The sequence below is a fragment of the Cherax quadricarinatus genome, chromosome 47 (assembly GCF_038502225.1).
Source record: "Cherax quadricarinatus isolate ZL_2023a chromosome 47, ASM3850222v1, whole genome shotgun sequence".
Classification (NCBI taxonomy): domain Eukaryota; kingdom Metazoa; phylum Arthropoda; class Malacostraca; order Decapoda; family Parastacidae; genus Cherax; species Cherax quadricarinatus.
Genome location: NC_091338.1, coordinates 4,850,656 through 4,870,983, shown reverse-complemented (window position 1 = coordinate 4,870,983; position 20,328 = coordinate 4,850,656). Strand labels below are relative to the sequence as shown.

The following is a 20,328-nucleotide window of genomic DNA, read 5'->3' as shown; positions in this document are numbered from 1 at the left end:
CCACCTCTCTGGCCCTATGCTGCACTTCCTACAAGAGTGATGGACTGAACACATCGATTCCAGGTTGAGGGACTGATTACCTCGAACTTCTACTCCACTTACCCATTTCTACTTTGTATTGGACTGATGAAGCCACTGTGTGGCGAAACGTTTCTTCAATAAAGATTCCCATGTGTTGCATAAGTGTCTCAATTCTTCATAACAATGTCTGTGGAAAACAAGAATAACTCCTACAATACACACATTCTTCTCACTGGTTCAGTACTAATTGCCAGGAAGGATGACACTCTATAGACAAAGATGCCTTGAAGTGTACTCATTCGCGCCTCCATCAACTTCATCCAGAACGACTGTTTCTACAAGTCAGCTGAGCCTCGAGCTTACAAAATTTCTACGTCGTTTGAAAATCAATGTGACCTAACCCTCATATCAACGTTGCTCACTTTTTTTACTCTCTCTCTCAACAGGTTTATCTGTTCAAGATTTGATAAAGGCCACCGCATGGGCGAAACGTCGTCTTTAATCATTCTGCACAGGTAAATGATGAAGAATTCCCTGTATCACTTGCCTAACCTATAGGCATGACATACTTCCACATGTGGATTTGCCCAGTGTGATATCGCCTATGACTGTTTCACCTCACCTGTCTACAGTATACAAGCCATTCGAGCATATGCTGTATCCTTTACGAGACTGATGGACTGATTCCATCGACTCCAGGCTGAGGGACTAATTACCTCAAACTCCTGATCTTCACCACTCTTCTTTGTATAGGACTGATGAAGCCACTGTGTGACGAAACGTTTCCTCAATAAAGATACCAAAGGATTGTAGATGAATGGTTCACAGAACCGACATGTTGATAAATTAGACACATGTGCAACTCTTGGGTATCTTTATTGAGGAAACGTTTCACCACACAGTGGCTTCATCAGTCCATACAAAGGAGAATCTTGAAGAACAGGAGGAGAATGAGGTAATCAGTCCCTCAACCTTGAGTCGATGTGGTCAGTCCATCAATCTTGAATAGAATACGGCATACGTGCTGAGAAGGAGCTTATAAACCGTTGGCAGGAGAGGTGCAGAAGTCATAGGTCGTGTAACATTTGTTCAATGTTGAAGTAGGTCGTGCCCAAGAATTAGGCAAGCGAAGAATTCCCAAGTATTAAGATCCCAAGAAGTTGCAGTGTCTGACAGGTTTGTAGATGAATGGTTCACAGAACCGACATGTGTCTAATTTATCAACATGTCGGTTCTGTGAACCATTCATCTACAAACCTGTCAGACACCAACTTCTTGGGATCTTAATACTTGGGAATTCTTCGCTTGCCTAATTCTTGGGCACGACCTACTTCAACATTGAACAAATGTTACACGACCTATGACTTCTGCACCTCTCCTGCCAACGGTTTATAAGCTCCTTCTCAGCACGTATGCCGTATTCTATTCAAGATTGATGGACTGACCACATCGACTCAAGGTTGAGGGACTGATTACCTCATTCTCCTCCTGTTCTTCAAGATTCTCCTTTGTATGGACTGATGAAGCCACTGTGTGGCGAAACGTTTCCTCAATAAAGATACCCAAGAGTTGCACATGTGTCTAATTTATCATACCAAAGGATTGCATATGTCCAATTTACCAGCTCTTGCCTGTATCCTGGGCTGTATTCTACTCAGTACAACAGCCTGCGCAGCCTGTATCAGCACAGTTGAGTGTGTCCTGAAATCCTTTGCCTTCTCTCCTCCAGACTTGACATTCCCAATATTCCAATTCCAATGTCTCCCTCCCTCCCCCTCTCCTCACATTCCCATTCCACATCGACTTCCTGGCACCACACCCTTCCTACACCCCCAGCCTATCTTCTACTCATCTTGATCTTCCTGTGTGTATGTGTACTGTGTATGTGTGTGTGTGTGTACAGTGTGTGTGTATTGTGTGTGTATATACTGTGTGTGTGTACACTGTGTGTGTGTGTGTGTACACTGTGTGTACACTGTGTGTGTGTGTGTGTGTGTTACCTCCAGGTAACCTCCAGGTGTGTGTACAGTGTGTGTGTATTGTGTGTGTGTGGGTGTGTGTGTGTGTGTGTACACTGTGTGTACACTGTGTGTGTGTGTGTGTGTGTGTTACCTCCAGGTAACCTCCAGGTGTGTGTACAGTGTGTGTGTATTGTGTGTGTGTGGGTGTGTGTGTGTGTGTGTGTTTAAGCGTGCATTAGTGTACACATGATTGCATGCGTGCATGAGCGTTTCTGCGCGAGAGCAGGCGTGCTTGTGTGCATGAGAGCGGGCGTGCAGGTGGCGCCAGAGGGGATGGGCGGCGGCGGCGGGCGTGCGGGCGGCGAGATCAATGGGTGGTGAGTTGGTGTTTGCCCACTGTCGCACGGGCCGTTGCCCTCCTTAATTTATCGCTCCCCACAGGATTTTGAACTCGAAATCTCTTATTCTGGGTCAATTTATTGCTGGTCGTAGGGGTCACGAATCTCTCGACCAATTTGTTTTCGTCGAGAACACGGAAAAAAAAAACACGCACACAGGAGTGGGATCCGAAATTTCTTTCGGACCGTCACAGACCGAGCCGCAGGGGCGTTGACCTCCGAAGCTCTCTCCAGATATATTCTAGGGCACCTTTCTTGGTAATGGTAATGCGTCAGTGCATAGTGAGTTTTTCCACTTTGTCTGGCGGCCAGAAAACAAACGGTACGTTTCAGAGACAACGGGGACAACAGAATATATAATACACACCTCTTCATCTTGCTGTTCCTCTCGTGGTACACTAGACACCGTTCCTGGTTCAAGCCATCAAGATTGACGACGGTTTTTAACATAAGAAAGGCGGAACACTGAAGTAGGCTTACTGGCCTACACTAGGTAAGTTCTTCTCAAGCCCAACCTATTTTCAATGCTACCCAAGATATAAACTGATCTGGGATGGTTAGTCTGCCAGTGTTGTGGTCATGTCCTCCGGCGTCCGATCGTTGGAGGTGTCGATAACGACTTGTACAAGGCGAATTTAGTGGCATGTCTTGCCTGCCTGTTGCTGATTCTGGTAGTTGTCGATCCCGCGGCCGGTTCCAGAGCCAGACCTCTTGGCAGATGACTGATCAGTCTCCTGTAATCAACGGTACCATAGTAATCAGTGTGTGTCATGGAGAATAGTTGCACAAAGAACCGGGTTCGACATCACTAGTGAACTTCTGCCATTCACTTACACTTCTTCCGTCACCTTGCAACATCACGTTCCAACATCACCTTCCATCATCATCACTTTCCAACATCACCTTCCATACCTGTTGGTATTTTATACCATTTTAATGTTCCATCACCTTCCATAAATAACAAAAAATGGCACAATACAGTGATTGGAACGAAACGTTTCGCCACACAGTGGCTTCTTCAGTCCATACAAAGGAAAAACTTGAAGAACAGGAGGAGAATGAGGTAATCAGTCCCTCCTCCTGTTCAAGTTTCTCCTTTGTATGGACTGATGAAGCCACTGTGTGGCGAAACGTTTCCTCAACAAAGATACCCAAGAGTTGCACATGTGTCTAATTCAACATGTCGGTTCTCTGAACCATTCATCTACAATCCTGTCAGACACTGCAACTTCTTGGGATCTTAATACTTGGGAATTCTTCACTTGCCTAACCCTTGGGCAGGACCTTCTTCCACATTGGACAAATGTGACACCACCTACGACTGCTGCCCCTCACCTGTCTACGGTTTATAAGCTGCTTCTCCGCAGCTTATATTCAAGATTGATGGACTGACCACATCGACTCAAGGCTGAGGGACTGATTACCTCATTCTCCTCCTTTTCTTCAAGTTTCTCCTTTGCATGGACTGATGAAGCCACTGTGTGGCGAAACGTTTCAACAAAGATACCCAAGAGTTGCACATGTGTCCAATTCAACAACATGTCGGTTCTCTGAACCATTCATCTACGATACACAAATAACCCGCACATAGAAGAGAGGAGCTTACGACGACGTTTCGGTCTGACCTGGACCATTGTGACTTTGTAAATGGTCCAAGTCGGACCGAAACGTCATCGTAAGCTGCTTCCATCATCATCACTTTCCATCACCTTCCATCATCATCACTTTCCAACATCACCTTCCATCATCATTACTATTTTATACTTATTTCTTAACACTTCCTTACATATAACCTCTTCGTACCTCTCCATTATCTCTCCCTTCCTCATCACTCATCTTTTCTAGCCTCTTCCCTATTCTTATCCCTTCCTTCATCCTCCCTTCCCCGTTTCCTTGCATTTCCAAGTGCCTTTCGTCTCCTCGTCTTGCTCCTGCTCCTCCTCCTTCCCTTTCCTTCCTTTCCTTTCCCATCCGCGAGGTCATCAACGTTCCACAGAGGCTAGAGGCGCACCACCCACCTTCTGGACAATGAAGAGCTCGTAAACGGCGCAGATGGCGATGACGGTGATGCCTTGTTCCTTGCACAGCATGGCGGTGGTGGCCAGAATCATGGCCAGCAGCAGCAGGCGCCAGTCGGTGGCCACACGTGCCCCCCGGGGGCCCCGAACCTGCCGCGCCGTGGCCCCAGAGTAGGCCACCAGTGCTCCTAGGAAGAACAGCGAAGACAACGTCTCGGCGCGACCCACAACACCCGTTACCTGCAGGAGCAAAAAGATGAAGGTGTTAGAGGGAAAACTGCGTGGAGCGAACATTAACAGTTTGAGTGATCTGGCCGTCAACATAAGAACAGTGCATAAGTGTTCGCAATACAGCGAACAGAATCCTTGGCTTCATATCAAGAAATATAAATAATAGAAGTCCTCAGATTCTTCAACTCTATATATCTTTGGTTAGGCCTCATACGCTGCACAGTTCTGGTCTGGATATAAATGCTCTGAAAAACATACAGAGGAGGATGACAAAGTTGATCCCGTGTATCAGAAATCTTCCCTATGAGGATAGACTGAGGGCCCTGAATCTGCACTCTATTGAAAGGCGTAGAATTAGGGAGGATATGATTGAGGTGTATAAATGGAGAACAGGAATTAAGGGGATGTAAACAGCGCGCTAAAAATATCTAGCCAAGACAAGACTAGCAACAATGGTTTCAAGTTGGAAAAAAATCAGATTCAGGAAGGATATAGGAAAGCACTGGTTTGGTAATAGAGTTGTGGATGAGTGGAACAAACTCCCGAGTACCGTCATAGAAGCTAAGACGTTGTGTAGTTGTGAGTTGGGTCTGACTAGCTTGTGCTAGAGGATCTGATGCCGTGCTCCTTCTTTAAGTGGATGTGACCTGACCTAACTAGGTTGGGTCATTGGGTCACTGCCTTATCCGACAAGAGCGTTGCTATTTAAACCAAAATCGTAAGTTTTACCTATATAAAGGTTTACCTATTTTACCTACATAAAGCGTCTGACATGAGTCTTCCGGGTATTTGGGAGTTGAAGTAAATCATAGTACATGAAGGAGTCATGAACAACAATTTAAAACAATAAAACACAATATTTTACACACACACACACACACACACACACACACACACCCCATTAATGAGCAGTTGGCATGGAACGTGCATTTACCAATGTTTGTTTTACAAGCATTTATTGAGACAAAGCTTTATCAAGTCATGGCTCGATGAAGCTGTACACAGAGCGACACGATGTCTCAGTAAAAGCTAGTTCTGCATGGTGTCTTTTCTTCAGTATTATCACCAGTGTTGAAGCGTACAACACTGTCTAGCAATCAGGTTAGTGCAACGAAGAACAGTGTGTATGAAAATTGAGAACCTGTGCAACATCTGGGTGTGGAAATATAAACACACATGCAGCATAAAGTGATCCTTTATTGATTTATCAAGTCACAAACAGCCCACTGTGTGGGCGAAACGTTGTCAAAGGATCACATTATACTGCGTGTGTGTTTATATTTCCACTGTGTCGGCATTTTATACCATTTATTTCCAACATCTGGGTATCTTTATTGTAGACGTTTCGCCATAGAGTGGCTTTATCAATACAGATTCTAGGACATATTTTGAAGACAGTAGAACTATACACAAAAGATGAGGTAATCAGTCCCTCAGCCTTGAAGTTGGTGTGAAGAGCACCGTAGTCATGAAGATTCTGGCAGAATATTCAATTTTCATCTTGTCGGTATTGTATACTATTCTTATACAACAGTGTGTATGTAGTTACTAGTTGTCAAAGGCACTTGTTGGTAAACACTTTATCCATCTTGTCGATGGTAGCGCCTGAACATGTTGATACACGAAAGGCTTAGGAAGTAGGCCCCCAAAGGGGTACACAGAAGGACATCTAGATTTATATCTACAATTTGTTAACAGAAGAGACCAGGAAAGGAAAAGTAAGAGGGGTCCCGCCCATTCACCACAACTGTCAGACACTGCAGCATCACGGGATCTTGTTACAAAGAATTCTTCAACACTTGTCCAACCTTTGGACGAAGACCTACTTCGACTAGTGGATGGTACCACTATGACCCCGCCTCCTCCTGCTTCGCCTCACCTGACTACATTATATAAGCCACGTCTACGGCCCTATGCTGTACATTCTACAAGAGTGATGGACTGAACACATCGACTCCAGGTTGAGGAACCGATTACCTCAAACTCCTCCTCTCCTTACACCTTTCTACTCTGTATGGGACTGATGAAGCCACTGTGTGGCGAAACGTTTACTGAATAAAGATTCCCATATGTTGCACAAGTGTCTCAATCTTCAACTTGTCGGTTTTTCAAACCATTCATCACAGGGCAGCGGTAGAAATATATCAACTTGCAACACGTTCCTGAACTAAAAACATCCATTCAAGTCTATAAATCTAACAGTAAAAGAAGAACGTTCAGCATTATCGTAGTTATTACTAATACTTCTTGAACATTACTATCTACTATACAACTCATCACTACTACTCAAACTTAGCTAGGTTTCCAATATGTAACTGTCAAATGGAATAGGCTGCCACCAAACAGATCTATCCGATTTTGCTTAAAAAAAATCTGCAGTTGCCTAGTACAACAATTATTACTACTGCTACCACTGCTGCTACTCTTTCTACTGCTATCACGTTTAGTGCTTCTGTCATTTCTAATAAATAACAAAAAAAAAAGACAAAACCGTGACTGGAACGATACGCAAATAACCCGCACATAGAAGAGAGGAGCTTACGACGACGTTTCGGTCCGACTTGGACCATTTACAAAGTCACACTAACGAAAAGGAGAGGAGGGAGTATATATAGACAAGGTAGTAGTGGTAGTAGTGGAGGTAGAAGGTAGTGGTGGGGAAGGTCGTATGGAGGAGGTGGAGCCAGTCAAATACTAAGAAAGAGGAGCACTGCAAGGGAGCTAGGTACCCACAGAGGGTAGGAGCAAGAACACAGAGGGGGGGGGATAAAAAGTGAAGGAACAAATACCAAGGCAGAAGCCAACCCAAAGGAGAAAGAGGAAAGGGGAAGAGGGAGAAGAAGAAAAAGGAATCAGGTTAAGTCACGGGTGTTCTGAAGTTTGGAGCATTTTACAATGTAGTGGGAGAGGAAGGCATCTAGAGAGACGAAGCCAGGACTAAGATTCATACAAGGAAAGTCGTGTATAAGGGAGGATTCAACCAGACGGCGACTGTTAAAGTTGGAAGTAGGGAAGACAGTTTTAGCAGAAGGTCAGTGAACAGGATGACAGTGATCTCTGACGTGACAGAAAAGAGCATTGTTAGTGTCGGCAAGCCGAACACTACTTTTGTGCTCCCTAAGTCTGTCAGAAAGAGATCGGCCAGTTTCTCCCAAGTACTTGAAGAGGACAGGAGGAACAAGAAATAAAGTAGACACCAGGAGCATCTATAGAGGGAGGAGAGGTATGAACTACATTAGTGGAAAGAGTGTTAGTCTGGCGGAAAGTAAGTTTGATGTCTAAGGAACGGAGAGTGTTGTTGAGATTAGAAAGACCGGAAATGTAGAGAAGGCAGAGGACAGAAGAGTTCCCAGGAGTAGAGAATTTGGGAGAGAAGAAATTACATTTAGCACGTGAGAAGGCAGAGTCTATGAAATGGGAAGGGTAGCCAAGACGGGAAAATGAATTATGAAGAGTGGAAATTTCTGATTCAAGGAAATGAGAATCACAAATGCGGAGAGCAAGGAGCAAGAAGGAGATAAGAACACTTTTTTTGACAGAGGAAGCATGATAAGAAAAGTAGTGAATGTACATGCCACTGTGCATAGGCTTGCGGTAAACGGAAAAGGCAAAACCTGTATCTGAGCGGTGGACATGAACATCAAGGAAAGGAAGCAAGGAATTAGATTCCCATTCAGCTTTAAACTTAATGGAAGGGGCAAGATTATTAAGAGCATCAAGTTGTGCAAGACAGGTATACAATACCGACAAGATGAAAGTTAAGACACTTGTGCAACATCTGGTTATCTTTATTGTAAACGTTTCGCCAACCAGTGGCTTTATCAATACAAATTCTTGGACATAATTAGAAAACAGAAGAACTATATACAAAAGATGAGGTAATCAGTCCCTCAGCCTTGGGGGTGGTGTTTACAACACCGTGGTTGTAGAGATTATGAAGCACAGGTAAGGAGACTGGCGCTTATATAGGCGTCAGTGAAGAGACGTGTAGCAGACGAGGGCATAGTCACTGGTAGGTGGGATTCCCCAGTGGAAGTAGGTCCTTCCCAAATTGATGGGCTAGTTGTAGAAGTCGTGAAGAAGGTCATGTAGATGTCCTCTGAATCAAGATACCATGATGTTGCAGTCTCAGTAGTAGTAACCAGTTACCAGTAACCAGTGTACCAGTAGATGACTCACTACCAACCGTCTCTGCCTGAGTCACTGGCTGTATTCATATTGTTGCTGACCTAGCAGGATTTCAAGCGCCCCCTCGCCCATGGGCACTCCTCAGTGTCTAGCCAAGGGGCAGAGAGAGGCAGGTTCGGCTGTGGCGCCCTTCCACATACTTCAGTTACAATATACGTACTTCCAGCCTACGTGAGTATTTTTACCCAATCCACGTGTTCGAACTCCCACATGATAGCAGTGCCTGACAAGTTGTGCAAGACAGGTATACAATACCGACAAGATGAAAGTTAAGACACTTGTGCAACATCTGGTTATCTTTATTGTAAACGTTTCGCCATCCAGTGGCTTTATCAATACAAATTCTTGGACATAATTAGAAAACAGACTAATGCCCTCGTCTGCTACACGTCTCTCTTCACTGACGCCTATATAAGCGCCAGTCTCCTTACCTGTACTTCAGAATCTCTACAACCACGGTGTTGTAAACACCACCTCCAAGGCCGAGGGACTGATTACCTCATCTTTTGTATATAGTTCTTCTGTTTTCTAATTATGTCCAAGAATTTGTATTGATAAAGCCACTGGTTGGCGAAACGTTTACAATAAAGATAACTAGATGTTGCACAAGTGTCTTAACTTTCATCATAAGAGCATCAAGAAATGGTTGGAAGAGACAAGAGTCATGAGGCCACAGAGCAAAGATGTTATCCACGTAGAGGAGCCAGAGTGAAGGGCGCACATCGATAGTAGGAAGAACAGTCTCGAAGTATTCCATGTAAAGATTAGAAAGTTAGTGTGAGTTTGTAAATGGTCCAAGTCGGACCGAAATGTCGTCGTAAGCTCCTCTCTTCTATGTGCGGGTTATGTGTATGTCATTACTAATACTTTAATAATGTTACTACCAACGTCACTGCTACCTCTACTACTTTCACTGTTACTTATTACTACTACTTTTAAAAAATTCCTGCTACTACCAACGTTGTTGTTATACTTAAACTACAATTATCACTACTTCCATTACCACTATTGCTATTATACGACTAACTACCGCTTTAATATTGCTATCTCTGCTACTACCACTAATACCACTCTTATCACTGTTACTACTACTAGTAGTACTACTATCACTACTTCGAAAGGAGACAAGATAGAATAACATCCTTGGAGAAGGGTCGGCATACGTCAGGATTGGGCTCTGAAGTGAGCTAATGAAGGATAACAGCATCCTTAGGCAAAGGAGTAGTATACCACAGGCCTGGGCTTTGAATGACCAAAGGCAGAGTACCAGCTCTTTGCGTGCAAATTCAAACAGAATAAAAACAAGAACGAACTCCAGGAAAGCCCAAGAAGTGACTAGACACCACCACCACCAGTGTCAGCTCTAGCAATGGTGGTAACAATTCCATAACCACTAATATGTGTCAGCTGGCAGTCCCAGCGAGACAAGTACTGAATTTGTGGTACGGTAATGTGAAGGTATTCAGGAGGTAAATACTGTACCGAGAATTTTAAGCTTTGAATACAGCCATAAATATCGCACTGACTGTAAGCCTGCAGTGTATAAACTGAGATCCTGTCTTTATAGCACTAAACATGACTGAGTCCAACATATGTAAGATCAAAGACTACAATTAATGGCCAAGAACTTTGATAAAAGGTGAGAAGGATAGGAAAAGAATATGGAAGGGCTAAAGCATTTGACTGCTAAACCATATACCACGGGTGGGGATAGAACCCGCGATCAGAGTCTCAAAACTCCAGACCGTCGCGTTAGCCACTGGACCAGCTAGTCACAATAAGATTCGTCCAAATAGGTATATTTCTACACCATAGGAAGGTTAGCATAGGCACCACTGTGACGACAAATGCAAGTTTTTACAGACGAATCTCCAGCTAGCGTAATGACACGATTGCAAACAAACCATACCACGGGTATGGTTTGTTTGCAATCGTGTCATTACGATTCCGTGAGTCATTTGACTGCTATATTCCCAGGAGTCACATCAGTCAGAGGGGGGAAAAATACTGTTACTACCGATGAAGAAGAGATATTTTAGAGTTATACAGAGAAGACTCGTGTTTACCTCCAACGTTGTCCCAGGCTAACACCAGTCCTCCACACCCCACCACACCAGTCCTCCACACCAGGCCTCCACACACCACCAGTCCGCCACAATACACTCAACCGCCACACTGCACCAACAAACTACAAACAAGAAAACTCAAACACCAGGAACTACTGGTGCAGAATACACCTACGACACGACAACAATAAAATACAATTCGGCAAGAGCATTGAAGAAAGTCATTCCTTTCAGTCAGCTAAACAAACAGAAGCAAGGGTTCCGACCCTCCTTAGACAAACAATCAAACAGGATGGACTCAAATGAGCTTCTGACCCCTCTACCCCCTGGTTCTGACCCCTTCCGCTCCATCAACCCCTAGATTTTTTTTATTACATTTAATAATAAATTTAAAGTTCTGACCCTGCTAACGTGACCCTTGTCACAACCCCTAACCCCCTTGTTCTGTCTCCTCCCCAACTAGTTCGTTGTCCGTTTCCCCAACCAATCTCCTTCCCCTGTCTCTGCCCCCCCCCTCCAACCCCAGACCTCTGGTTTATCTATCCCTTCCAACCCCACGCCCCTGCGTTTTCTATCCCCTCCAACCTCCTGATTCTCCCTCTCCTCTCCTCCCCCTCGTTCTCTGTCTCTTGCCTAGACTCCCTCCCCCCGGGGTCCTCTCCCCCATTCCCCTGGATCTCTTGTCTTTCAACTCTATTAGATCCGAGAGAGAGCACCACCAAACGGGTTTTAAATTCTTTTACAGCAAAGGGAATCGTGTCGTCAAAAGCGAGGGGGACAAACACGGGATCACAGCGGTCCGATCGTTGGAGCCCACGACGGTCTGTCGGACCCCACGACGGTCGCTTTGATCCCACGACGGTCTGTTGGACCCCACGACGGTCTGTTGGATTCCACGACGGTCTGCCGGACCCACGACAGTCGCATTTCTCTTTTTTTTCCTTTCTCACACACGCACACACAAACACATGCACGTACGTACATACGGACGGATGCACGCACGCACGCACACACGCACACACACACGCGCACACAAATCTCGTGTGTGTGTACTCACCTGTACTGAGTACACACACACACACACACACACACACACACACACACACACACACACACACGAGATTTGTGCAAAAGCTGGAGGACCAGGCAGGGATAACAGGGAAGGCACTACAATATACGTATCAGGGAATACCTGTCAGGAAGACAACAGCGAGTCTTGGTACGTGGCGAGGTGTCAGAGTGAGCGCCTGTAACGAGCGGGGTTCCACAGGGGTGAGTCCTAGGACCAGTGCTGTTTCTGGTATTTGGGAACATTACAGAAGGAATAGACTCCGAAGTGTCCCTGTTTGCAGATGATGTGAAGCTGATGAAAAGAAATCAATCGGACGAGGACCAGGCAGAACTACAAAGGGATCTGGACAGGCTGCAGGCCTGGTCCAGAAACTGGCTCCTGGACTTCAACCCCACCAAGTGCAAAGTCATGAAGATTGGGGAAGGGCAAAGAACACCGCAGAAGTACAGTCTAGGGAGGGCCAGAGACTACAAACCTCACTCAAGGAAAAGAATCTTGGGGTAAGTATAACACCGGGCACATATCCTGAGGCGTACATCAACCAAATAACTGTTGCAGCATATGGGCACCTGGCAAACCTAAGAACAGCATTCCGATATCTTAATAAGAAATCGTTAAAGACCCTGTACACTGTGTACGTTAGGTCCTTATTGGAGTATGCAGCACGTAAGGAAACTAGAGAAAGTGCCAAGGTATGCAACAAGCCTAGTCCCGAAGCTAAGGAGGAGAGGTTAAGGGAAATCGACCTGATGACACTTGAAGACAGGAGAGATAAGGGGGGATATGATAACGACATATAAAATACCGAGAGGAATCGACAAGGTGGACAAAGACAGGATGTTCCAGAGATGGGACACAGACACAAGTGGTCACAGTTGGAAGTTGAAGACTCAAATGAATCACAGTGATGTTAAGAAGTATTTCTTCAGTCACAGAGTTGTCAGGAAGTGGAATAGTTTGGGAAATGATGTACTTAAGGCAGGATCCATACAAAGCTTTAAGAAAAGGTATGATAAAGCTAATAATGCAGGGAGTGACCCAGTAGCGGCCAGTGAAGAGGCGGGGCCAGGAGCTATGAATCGACCCCTGCAATCACAATTAGGGGAGTACACGTACACATACGTACACACACGTACACATACGTACACACACGTACACATACGTACACACACGTACACATACGTACACACACACACACATACGTACACACACACACACACACACACACACACACACACACACACACACACACACACACACACACACACACACACGTACGTACGTCAAAAACACTGCATCTTGGGGGTATATTGAACCATGATTCCAATCTGTGAGAGATGTTAAAATCCATCTCTTTGTCGGGGGGCAAAAACCGAGATAATAAGCCTTCTAGGACGCTCAGGGTCACCCTGAAGCATCACTTGATGAGAGGTGAAGATCCAAGAGAGTTTGTTTGTATGAAGTCATCCCACACTCTTATCAATTGTATCTCTAACATTCACACAGTTCCTTCAGAATTCCAAAGGTAAGTACACAACACACCCACACACTCGCAGTCCCCGGACCTATGAATGCAACGTACTCTTGCAAGAGTACTCGGTGTTCTTTGGAATCCCAGGGGTCCTTGAAAAAAATGCACAGAGAGGAGAGCCAATCAACAGCAAAACACTACAAACCAATAGTGCTAATATACCCAGTCTTTGAAAGGGTTTTGAGACACCAAATGGAGCAACACGAACTACATAACCCAGATCATCAGCTTTAGAGCAGAAGATCCTGCCTATCATGACAATTTAATTAAAATGACAAAATTACAATTTGACAAATGTGATCACGAAGTATTAACACAGGTCAATAAGTATGAAAAAAAAAGGCTGGGAAACTCAAATTTTTAACCAGTAGATCATAAAAAGTTGAGGTATGGAAAGAATGATGACCTCTTAAGGAATAACTATCACCAGGAGCTGTCATTTGAAAAAAAAAAAGGCCAAATGCAGCAAAACTCAGGAAAATAATGGAGTGGATTACTAGAACTTTTAAAACAAGGGAAGCGACACCAGTGATGTACTTCATACTGCGTTCTCACCAGTCCAACTTTTTTAAGGGAATTATGATTTATCAAGTTCATTCTTTGACTTTCATCGAGAGGGAAAATTGTTTGGTGCCTCCACCCAGGATAGGGAAGTTCACGCTCCTCTGGGAGATTATTATTATTATTATTATTATTATTATTATTATTATTAAAGAAGTGTCAAACAGTGCTTGGGTGATGGGTCGCAGTTAAGTTTGACCCAAGGAAGCGGAGGGTAACTCAAATTCCGTGAATCAAGAACCCTTCACCAGCATCAACATACGACCTTGAAGAGTCTGTGAGAGGAGAACCGGAACCTCCACGACCCCCGCGACACGGAGCAGCCAAGGCAGCCACCAAGAACAAATGACCCAGCCATAATTCAAGCAGGAAACGTACGAGAGAGATAAATATTGAAACGCTGAAAGGTCTCGCGAGGAAAAAAAAACGAAATGAGTAAGTGTGGTACCGGAAGCTACTAGATATTTACAGATATCTTTATCTTTTGATATCTGCAGATGACAGGAATGTTCTGAAGACATCTGTTACCGATACAAGTTTTTAAGCCAACTTGAATTAACTTTATAGGGGAGGCGCTAAGCCCACAGGGGTCATAGAGTCGCCTAGGGGTATGGTAGTCACTGCAATTCGATCCAAGGAAGAGGAGGGTTTCTCGAATAAACTGGGTCAATACCCATGTTGTGATGGATATATGGGGCAGCGGGCCTCCAGCAGCAACAGCCTGGTTGACCAGGCAAGCACCAGACGAGCCTGGCCCATGGCCGGGCTCCGAGAGTAGTGAAATTCTCAAAACTCCTAAAAGGTATATCAAAGGTAAGGTAGTCTTAAGTAGTCTGTCCGAAATGCACTGCATATTAATGACTTTCTTTAGTGTTTAACGATATTCTGTTACACGTGAACTACATTTTTACATTGCACAAGGAATTAAAATACTTGTGTTGGTTAGTTCCACCTCAGCTTTGGTCTCAAGACAGTTTACTTAACAAGATTACTACAGTTCCTCCTTCACTGCTCGTCTAAGAGCGCTGCTCGTTGCTCTTCACTTCTCAACAACTCTTCTCTTATCTAACGTATGCACCACCACACCTTAGTAACGGATATTCTGCCGTTTATCCTTACATAAACAACTTAACCTACATATGACAGCCAAGGACATTCTGCCATTCACGTATTCCAAGTCTTATCCCATATTAGCTAGCTACTATTCTACTACTACTACTACTACTAGTACACTACTTATCCTTATATAATCCACTTATCCCGCTTTACAGCTACAGATACCAAGTTTTGCTTCTTCAAAACACTCTCGTACATTGAGGTAGACCAGACCTCGATTAGAAGACAAGAGGATCGAGCCTTCACTATTCACTACGCTGAATGACACACGCATTTTGCGCCGGGTGAAATAAAATACAATCCGGATTAATAAAACACAATCTGGATTAATAAAATACAATCTGGAATAATACAATACAATCTAGGGTTATACATGTTGTATTACCTAACAATTGAAAATGTTTTGTGAAGACAGGTTGGGTAGGGGTGATGGATGGGGGGGGGGGAGCCGAGTGGAAGGGAGTGGGTCAGGGAGAGGGCGAGTGGGGCAGGTGAGTGAGGGCATTAGGTCGGGTGGGGAAGGGGGGTTAATGAGTTCTGCCACAGCAATTTATATAGAAAAATTTAGTTCATTACTAAAATTTAAGAGCATGTGAAGTGCGATCTAACACTCGACTAACCTTGACGCTGGTTTTGTGGTGATAATTGGAACTTGTTCTTCCCAGTGGTTGCTAATTTCTCTAGTTTAAAACGTGTTCTTACGTGTGGTAGAGACACGGTGAATGCCAAACCTCTGTTATCCAGAACGTGTCGCTCAGCGTACAGATTTAAAGCTCTACGCAGAGCGAAACATCGACTGCAATAACTGTGATGTTAAATAAAAGACTTTCCACCACACTTCGACAATACTTGCCAGTCCTCACATACACACTGTTACCCTGCAATTAAATGTCACGAATTTACGATAAGCTAGCGTAAAATAACGCCCAGAGAAAATCCACAGAGGCCAAAAGTATCGTAGTGACTGCGGGAAGAGGTTCGCCACGTACGAAACTCTCCTCCACGGACCATGAGTCTCCCGCTGCCAAGCAATTAACTCGTGAGATTGATCAGCACTTTCAATTCAAAATAATCTCGGGTTTAAATTTTTTTCCTTACTTTGTGTACACATCAGCCTGTCTGGATTTTTATTGCAGATTAATTGATTTTACTCGTGTGTATCTGCTGAGTATTATATTACACCTTACCTAACCAAAAATTATATATACATTATATATATAATATATATAGGTAATCGTTTATATATATATATATATATATATATATATATATATATATATATATATATATATATATATATATATATATATATATATATATATATATATATATATATATATATATATATATATATATAACTATTACCTGTAGACAAATTCGGGGGGGGGAGGTCATTGACCCCGAAATTCGGTCCCAGATCAGGTCTACCATATACAATGTGGTTCTGGTATACTTTAAAAAAAATATACGACCGCAGAATTGTGTGTGCCAAAGTATGTTAATGAATTATAATTAATACATAGCTCGCCAAATACTTTTTTTTAATGAGGCTGTTATTTATGCATTTTCCACAGGGGGGAAAAATTACGGATGTTGTGTTTGTAATGTATATTTTCTTTTCCACTGCTGTTGTCTACATATGGGATACCCGTCAGTGTCTAATATATATATGTTGTGCAGAATAGGTAAAACTTGCAATTTTGGCTTAAATAGCAACGCTCTTCTTGCCGAATAAGGAAAGCGAAAATTTGTGTGTGCAATAATTTCGCAAAAATCATTCTAAACCTAACAAAAAATTGTTTCATTGTGCTTATTATTGAATTATTGTAAACTTGTCTAAAATGTACTTAGCTGGATTAGGTTAAATTAAATTGCGCTTGTTATAATAAAGTTAGGTAAGTTTTCTAAGGTTCTTCTGGTACAAAATTATTAAATTTTTACATTAACATAAATGAAAAAATGTATCTTAAAACACATAAGAGAAAATTTTAGGATTTAATTTTAAACGAGTTCTTGCTAATTGACCAGTTTTTACCTATTCGGCACGACACACACACACACACACACACACACACACACACACACACACTGAAAGAGAGGGTACAGAGACGCAAGGAGGAACGAGAAGCAATGAAAATGAGCAGGACCCAGACACAGGAGGAAGGGCAAACACACCCCACAGAATCTCCCACCAAAAGACCCCACCCGCGACATTCCCAACGCAACTGAGCAACCTATACTCCAACCACTCACTGTTCCCTCTGCCACCAACCCCCATATCACAAACCTCACCCCAACAGCTGTCCCTTATGGGCATTCTGACCCCACCCCCATCAACACATACCCCACCTACACCACAGCCCCATATAGGCCCCCACCAAGGCTCTCCCTCCCCCAACCCCAATATACTTGCATGACCACAATGATAGAAAAGAAACTAAAGGTTTGGTACACAAACGCGGATGGAATAATGAATAAACATGAGGAGTGGAATGAAAGAATCAGTGAAAAATCCCCAGACATCATAGCAGTCACAGAAACAAAACTCGCTGAGATAATAACAGACACAATCTTCCCAACAGGATATCAGATCCTGAGGAAAGATAGAAGGAGTAGAGGGGGAGGAGGGGTTGCACTGCTCATAAAACACCAATGGGGATTTGAGGAAATGGAAGGCATGGACATGATTGGAGAAAGAGACTACATTGTAGGTACAATTCAGTCCGGAGAACATAAAGTAGTCATTGGAGTGATGTATAACCCACCACAGAACTGCAGGAGGCCAAGAGAGGAGTACGAAGAAAACAACAGGGTGATGGTGGACACACTGGCTGAGGTGGCAAGAAGAGCTCACTCGAGCAGAGCAAAGTTACTGGTAATGGGCGATTTCAACCACAGGGAGATCGACTGGGAAAACCTGGAGCCACATGGGGGTCCCGAAACATGGAGAGCCAAGATGATGGATGTGGTACTTGAAAACCTCATGCATCAACATGTCAGGGACACAACCAGAGAGAGAGGGGAGGATGAGCCAGCAAGACTGGATCTTGTGTTCACCCTGAGCAGTTCAGACATCGAGGACATCACTTATGAGAGGCCCCTTGGAGCTAGCGATCATGTGGTTCTGAGTTTTGACTATATAGTAGAGTTACAAGTGGAGAAGGTAACAGGAACTGAAGGGGACAGGCCAAACTATAAAAGGGGGGACTACACAGGTATGAGAAACTTCCTGCAGGAGGTTCAGTGGGACAGAGAAATGGTAGGAAAATCAGTAAACGAGATGATGGAATATGTGGCAACAAAGTGCAAGGAGGCAGAGGAAAGTTTTGTTCCCAAGGGAAACAGAAATAATAGGAAGACCAAGACGAGTCCTTGGTTTACCCGAAGGTGTAGGGAGGCAAAAGCTAAGTGCAACAGAGAATGGAAAAGGTACAGGAGGCATAGGACCCAGGAAAACAAGGAGATTAGTAGAAGAGCCAGAAACGAGTATGCGCAGATAAGGAGGGAGGCCCAGCGACAGTATGAAAACGACATAGCATCGAAAGTCAAATCTGACCCGAAACTGCTGTATAGCCACATTAGGAAGAAGACAACAGTCAAGGACCAGGTGATAAGGCTGAGGAAAGAAGGTGGAGAACTCACAAGAAACGATCAAGAGGTATGTGAGGAGCTCAACACGAGATTTAAGGAAGTATTTACAGTAGAGACAGGAAGGACTCTGGGGGGACAGACCAGATGGGGACACCAACAAGGAATACACCAACAAGTGTTGGACGACATACATACAGATGAGGAGGAGGTGAAGAAACTGCTAAGGGACATCGATACCTCAAAGGCAATGGGACCGGACAACATCTCTCCATGGGTCCTTAGAGAGGGAGCAGATATGTTGTGCGCACCACTTACCACAATCTTCAACACATCCCTGGAAACTGGGCAACTACCTGAGGTATGGAAGACAGCAAATGTAGTTCCCATTTTCAAAAAAGGAGACAGAAAAGAGGCACTAAACTATAGACCTGTGTCATTGACGTGTATAGTATGCAGAATTATGGAGAAGATTATCAGGAGGAGAGTGGTGGAGCACCTGGAACGGAACAGGAGTATAAATGCCAACCAGCACGGATTCACGGAAGGCAAATCCTGTGTCACAAACCTTCTGGAGTTTTATGATAAAATAACAGAAGTAAGACAAGAGAGAGAGGGGTGGGTTGATTGCATCTTCTTGGACTGCAAGAAGGCCTTTGACACAGTTCCTCACAAGAGATTAGTGCAGAAGCTAGAGCATCAGGCGCATATAACAGGAAGGGCACTGCAATGGATCAGAGAATACCTGACAGGGAGGCAACAACGAGTCATGGTACGTAATGATGTATCACAGTGGGCACCTGTGACGAGCGGGGGTCCCACAGGGGTCGGTCCTAGGACCAGTGCTATTTTTGGTATATGTGAACGACATGACGGAAGGGTTAGACTCAGAAGTGTCCCTGTTTGCAGATGATGTGAAGTTAATGAGGAGAATTAAATCTGACGAGGACCAGGCAGGACTTCAAAGAGACCTGGACAGACTGGACACCTGGTCCAGCAAATGGCTTCTCGAATTTAATCCTGCCAAATGCAAAGTCATGAAGATAGGGGAAGGGCACAGAAGACCACAGACAGAGTATAGGCTAGGTGGCCAAAGACTGCAAACCTCACTCAAGGAGAAAGATCTTGGGGGTGAGTATAACACCGAGCATGTCTCCGGAAGCACACATCAATCAGATAACTGCTGCAGCATATGGGCGCCTGGCAAACCTGAGAACAGCATTCCGACACCTTAGTAAGGAATCATTCAAGACACTGTACACCGTGTATGTCAGGCCCATACTGGAGTATGCAGCACCTGTTTGGAACCCGCACTTGATAAAGCACGTCAAGAAACTAGAGAAAGTACAAAGGTTTGCAACAAGGTTAGTTCCAGAGCTAAGGGGAATGTCCTATGAAGAAAGATTAAGGGAAATCGGCCTGACGACACTGGAGGACAGGAGGGTCAGGGGAGACATGATAACGACATATAAAATACTGCGTGGAATAGACAAGGTGGACAAGGACAGGATGTTCCAGGGAGGGGACACAGAAACAAGAGGCCACAATTGGAAGTTGAAGACACAAATGAGTCAGAG

The 20,328-nt window shown here is 44.2% G+C and overlaps 1 protein-coding gene across 1 annotated transcript in view; it reads right to left on the bottom strand.

The window, feature by feature from the left end:
• Positions 1-20,328, bottom strand: part of LOC128696585 (protein O-mannosyl-transferase Tmtc3) — a 450,963-nt gene that overhangs the window by 370,008 nt on the left and 60,627 nt on the right. Inside the window, exon 4 of the mRNA XM_070094627.1 lies at positions 4,399-4,638. Within this exon, the coding sequence (XP_069950728.1) occupies positions 4,399-4,638 (240 nt within the window). The remainder of the gene's footprint in view (positions 1-4,398; positions 4,639-20,328) is intronic.